The sequence below is a fragment of the Lactuca sativa genome, chromosome 4, assembly GCF_002870075.4.
Source record: "Lactuca sativa cultivar Salinas chromosome 4, Lsat_Salinas_v11, whole genome shotgun sequence".
Lineage (NCBI taxonomy): Eukaryota > Viridiplantae > Streptophyta > Magnoliopsida > Asterales > Asteraceae > Lactuca > Lactuca sativa.
In genome coordinates, this window is record NC_056626.2 from 108,135,905 (window position 1) to 108,141,401 (window position 5,497).

General features: G+C 33.9%; 1 protein-coding gene across 1 annotated transcript; it reads right to left on the bottom strand.

Annotated features, from left to right (window-relative positions):
* Positions 1-228: 228 nt before the first annotated feature.
* LOC111886225 (uncharacterized) lies at positions 229-4,879 on the bottom strand. The gene is made up of 18 exons (XM_023882461.3): positions 4,712-4,879; positions 4,150-4,428; positions 3,868-3,957; positions 3,575-3,686; positions 3,019-3,046; positions 2,812-2,910; positions 2,606-2,666; positions 2,469-2,503; positions 2,301-2,375; positions 2,055-2,150; positions 1,862-1,925; positions 1,685-1,738; positions 1,372-1,457; positions 1,226-1,286; positions 1,077-1,141; positions 869-974; positions 690-778; positions 229-551 (listed from the first exon to the last, which is right to left on the bottom strand). Exons 2-18 carry the CDS (start codon positions 4,213-4,215, stop codon positions 389-391), a joined length of 1,350 nt encoding a protein of 449 aa, XP_023738229.1. The 5' UTR covers positions 4,216-4,428; positions 4,712-4,879; the 3' UTR covers positions 229-388.
* Positions 4,880-5,497: the final 618 nt, after the last annotated feature.

Here is a 5,497-nt window from a genome sequence, read left to right on the forward strand (position 1 = left end):
AAATGGTTGCTGTTCACATAAGAACTCTATGGTAAAATACAAATTTAAAAAGTTTTTGAAACTGGTTTGTATTTTGATGTGCATACATATTTCAAAACACAATAATAATATGCCAATCATTTCAATGAAAATTGAATAATACTGTATCTCGCATTTAGCCCAAAAATTGCAACCTAAAATCATTACTCGTTAACAAGGTAAAAAAACTGAAACTATCGCACAGAGAAATAAACAAACGCATCCAAAACAAAATCCATACTTTTCGTATTGCATTACAAATTTAAGCAAGTTGTCGCAACCTATATCTGAAACTCAGTGATTTTCTTAAAAATAAATCAAGCAAAATTGATGATGATGATGAAATTTCCAGTTTGAGTTGATGAGAGTCTCATTCGATTTCTTGAATGATTCTGTTTTTACGTACAGACTTTCTTGGCATGCTTCCAGGGGCACTGTGAGCTCTCCTCCTGTCTTCCTTCCTCTTTTCTGCATCTGCCATTGTTCTCCTAAGCAACCCTGCCTTGTATATTGGTTTTGGCAAGTGCCTATGCCTGCAAATTATTATTTTTTTTAAAGAAAACATATATATTATGTATACAGATAGAATAAATTAAAAATAGAACAAATTAGATATAATTAGAAACCAAAAACGTTAACTAAGAATTAAGAAAAAAAAAGGGGGGAAATACCTTAATATACGTTTGACCTCGGGAAGGTGCTTGTAACGATTCTTGACAGCCTCCATATATTCATGCTTCCTACGTTCTCGTGGAAGAATCTGCCACACAAAATTCAATTATTTTACACAACATCAATATAACAAAAAAAAAAGTATTCTAATATATTAATGACAAGTGTATGTACTTACAACACCGAGTTGCTCTGATGCTTTAGCTTTCCAAAGTCTAAGATTGGTGTCATCACTACCCGAGATCACATAACTTGCATCACCACTAAACTTCACGCAAAACACCCTGAAAATTCATCAATTATCAAACTTAGCCCCCAATTTAATGCTCAAATCCATATTTCAAACATATGTACAGAAAATCAAAATCAAGGGGAATTACGATTACCTTTGCATTCGCTTAGTGTGATAGATTTCCCTACTATGTCCACCATTATACTGAAAAATCCTCACCTACGAAAATCCATAATATTTTATTTACTAAAATGAATACAAATATAACTTAAAATTAATTTTTTTTTTCAAAAAAGGACTTACTGTTCTGTCATAAGATCCAGTTACAAATTCACGACCGGTTGGTGAGTAATCAATATCCATACTGCAAAGCCATCATCAAATCTATTAGTGTCTTATACCAAAAAAATAAAAATAAAAAATGTTTAAAATCACAGTAGATATCTTACACTGCAGACACATGATCTTTATGCACACACTTGGCTTCTTCTAATTTTCTTGCATCAAAACTGTAACAATTGCAATTTTCATTTGCCTGTCACAAAAAGAAGTGTTAGAAACCATATACGAGGGCGGGCATTCATGTCTTTTGCACAGATGGGATGTGTTTTTTGGTTTCAGATTTTTGTGATTTGAATATTTCAACTTACACATGATTGATAAGATGTGTACTTTTGTAGATTATTCCAATATTTTTATAATTTATAATGGTTTGGGGATGTGGAAAGTGCATGTTGTAGATGATGTCCAGTTGGTACTTACAGCTGTGAAGTTCATCGGTTCCATTGGATTCCAAGCAATAGAATTTGTTTTTGTCTGAAAAAAAAGAAAAATATATAAAGTTGAATAATAAAAATGGTTCTACAACTAAGAAGATAGCATTATATTATACACACATGTATGTATCTATCAACTATAATTATATATTTGCAGACATACCCTCATGATAAGTTTTCTTGCTGGTGAAGACGTTCGAAGATCATATATTGTTATACTCCGATCACTACACACAAGTACCAAAAAAAAAAAAAAAAAAAAAAAAAACTTTAGAGATGAACGAATGGAAGGAAAAGTGTGTAGCTGTTTCTTGCATTTAAGCCAATGTTATATATATTATATAGAATCAAGTGACCTTCCAGATGTTGCAAGTATATTTGGTTCCCCGGGATTAAATCGGACAGAAATAACCGTGTCATTTCCCCATTCGAAACTGTTAACTGGCTGCGACCTATATCATGAGCACACCAATTAGACACACAAAACTATACAGGTCTTGAATGGAATGGAATGACGCATTCCATTCCTATCCCTTCTCAATTCCATCATACCAAACAAAACACCATTGTATCAATGATCTGAGCTAAATTTGGCTCATTACCTATTGTGGTCCCATATATCAACTTGAGCACCAGCTGTGGCAAAAAGACTACCTTCCCATTGATGGTCCACACCCCTGAAAATAATAAAGTCAAAATCCATGAAAACATGAAAAAGATAATCGTTGAGTTTCACAATGCAAGAGATAGTAATATACTAGTAAACTTACCAGAAGGCATTTTTCCAAACATAGGATGCAATTAACTGCAATCATAAAAACATAAATTTGCATAAACATGTTAACATGAGCAAGAATCAAGAAACCAAACTAGGGTTAGCAATTAGCACTTAGCACTTAGCACTAACCTTTTCTGAGGAATCAGATGAGTCGATGCCACTTGAAAGAGGAACCCTCCACAGTCTAACACTGATTCAATTAAGTAACAATAAACACATCAAAGTTAATGTTCAAGTTCAGGATTATAAATTGCTAAAATACTAATACTCAGTTTGGTTGAATAGACATTTCCATGATACCAAACACTACCCAAATCTAACATCATAAAGCTTACGTGCAATCTGTTCCACATGAAACAAGAACACCACCATCTGTAGATACAGTTAAACCTCGTACTGCACCTTGGTGCCCAGGATATTGACAAATTGTTTTCCTAGAATACAAAAGTTTGATTTCCAAAGAATTATAAGAATAACAAATTTCTTCATATGTTGTTATATTATATATTAATATATCATGTTTTCCTACGCTTCAGTATTACCTCGAAGCAATATCCCATAAACGAATATCTGCAAGGAATCACAAATTCAACATGTTAGTTGTTACAGAACATAACTTGGTTTTTAAAAACATATAGCCAAAAGAAACACTTGTCTTTTCAGAATATTCCGACTTACTTAAGGAAAAATATATGCTTCCTTTTGACTTCAAACAGACAAACTTATCTACATAAGCTTCTCATACAAAATTGACACTTGTGTTCATCACTATTATTGTATGCTTAAATGGGTTAATTACCAAAAATACCATTCTTACTTTTGGGGCTTTGGCAATTTCACAAACCTACTTGTTAAGTCAGTTTGACATATAATACATATTGCATTCAGTGACTAAATCTTACTGAAAAATTAATCACCAGTAAGTAAACAAAAATTGATATATAATGTTATAAACTTAGTGTTACATCTTTCCCTATATCAAGTTAAGTTCACAAACGTTTGAAAGAAAATATTTGATCTATTTGTATGTGTTATTGAATTAAAAGAAGAAAAAACATAGGCCAAAAGAAACAAATAAATATGGCAACTGAAGCTTACCTCCATCCATAGAACCAGAAAATACACCTTTCAAGTGACTAGGGTTTTTTGCCATACATGAGATGGCGTCTATATGCCCATCCATGGCTCCAATAAATGGTCTTGCAAATACCTATCATGTGTCCATGTCAAAATTAATCTCAACTATAACAAAAAATAACTAAAAAACAATGATTTGCTTTAACATTCAAAGCACAACAAATCAATTAGTTAGAAAAATGAAAAGCATATCAAACAGGTATCGAATATAGAGAGAGAGAGAGAGAGAGAGAGAGAGAGAGAGAGAGTATTACCTTATCTAATTTAGCTGCATTAAGGGCTCTAACATACTCCACAGCCTTCTCTTGAGTACGAAGGTTTGGGTCGTAGTTTCGAGAAACCCTCTGATACAATAGGAAATGAAATTAACATCAACGAGATAATCAGACTCCCATCGTCTCAAAAAAAAAACTACACTTGAATTTTGATGTCAATCGAAGCACTCATCACACGAAAATTCGACCGGGGTTTTGTAGTAAATCTAATATATTTGCTATTCTTTTCTCGAAATCATACAGACACCGAAACAAAATTACCTGAAGATCATTACTCCGCTCGCGTGTAAAATCATCTGCAGAGCGAGAAATAACCTTAACCCTCATACTTCTAAAAACAGTAAGTGAACGTTTGTTTCGTTGCAGAGTTTATCAAATAGATTTAGATGCAGAGCTTCGATAACGTTGATGGTAGTTCCGGCGGCGGCAAAGGTGAGAAAGCCGATGATTCGCGGGTGTTTGGCAAAATTACCAAAAAGGGCTTCCTTTTATATTATGACAATATGTGTATGTTCTTGTTATGAACACAATGTGTATTTCCTGTTAAGAACAGGAGCAATTGAACAGTTATGACCATTAGACAGCAATTGAATAGACACGCTGATACACCATTGTAGTGACAGCAGGCAATTTCAACTGAAATCAGGGGAAAAAATAAAATCGAAGCAATTGAACACATATATCTAAAATTATCAGACATCATACATATTTCGATTTCAACAAACATATGATTTAGATTTCAACCGAAATCGGGGGAAAAAGGAAAATCAAGAGCAGCAAAATACAGTTGAACGAAAGCAGTAAACGATGAAGAAAATCGTACATGAATCGTATTTGTGGTGTGCGACGGTCGCCGGTGCTGTGGGTGCGACGGTATCCGACGATGGAAGTCGGCGGTGAGCAATCAACGACGAGGAATAGGGAATCGCCTGAGGAGCGACGAGAGAAGAAGGGAGGCTGCGCTGTTTCTTTTTCTTCTGGTGAACATACGAACGAAAACTTTATTAGGTTAAGGGTATATTGGTCCATTACTTATTAGGTTAAGGGTATATTGGTCCATTCCTAAACAAAGTGAAATAAATAAAGGTTAAGGGAAAATGACTTTAAAGGGTAGGTTACTTTTTAAAATGTACACATTTTGTTTTTATTTTTTTTTTTTGTAAATTAAGCCCTTATATTTTATTAATATGTACACAATAGATCCTTTTGACCGACTTCTATCGGTTCTGCTGATGTGAAAGCACACGTGGCCCTAACAACAACTGCATAAAAATTAATTAGCTTAGTGACTCCTTATAAACGAATGTTAACATCCAAATTCAGGAAGCTTCAAACTCGAACACATAAAAGTGGGGATTTCGTAGAAGAAGAAAGAAGATGTCAAGTGGCTCAAGAATCTCCACAGGTTCAAGCAATCAGAGAGTAGATAAGGACGTCCTCTGTGATTGTGAACTCCCTTCAAGAATTCGTACCTCCAAGACCAAAGATAACTCTGGAAAGAAATTCCGAGTGTGCCCTAACTCATTGGTAAATACCTAAATTGATTTTATTTGTCAAATCGAATCAATTTGCTTCTTCTTTCCTGCTATGTTGTTGATTTTATTACTAC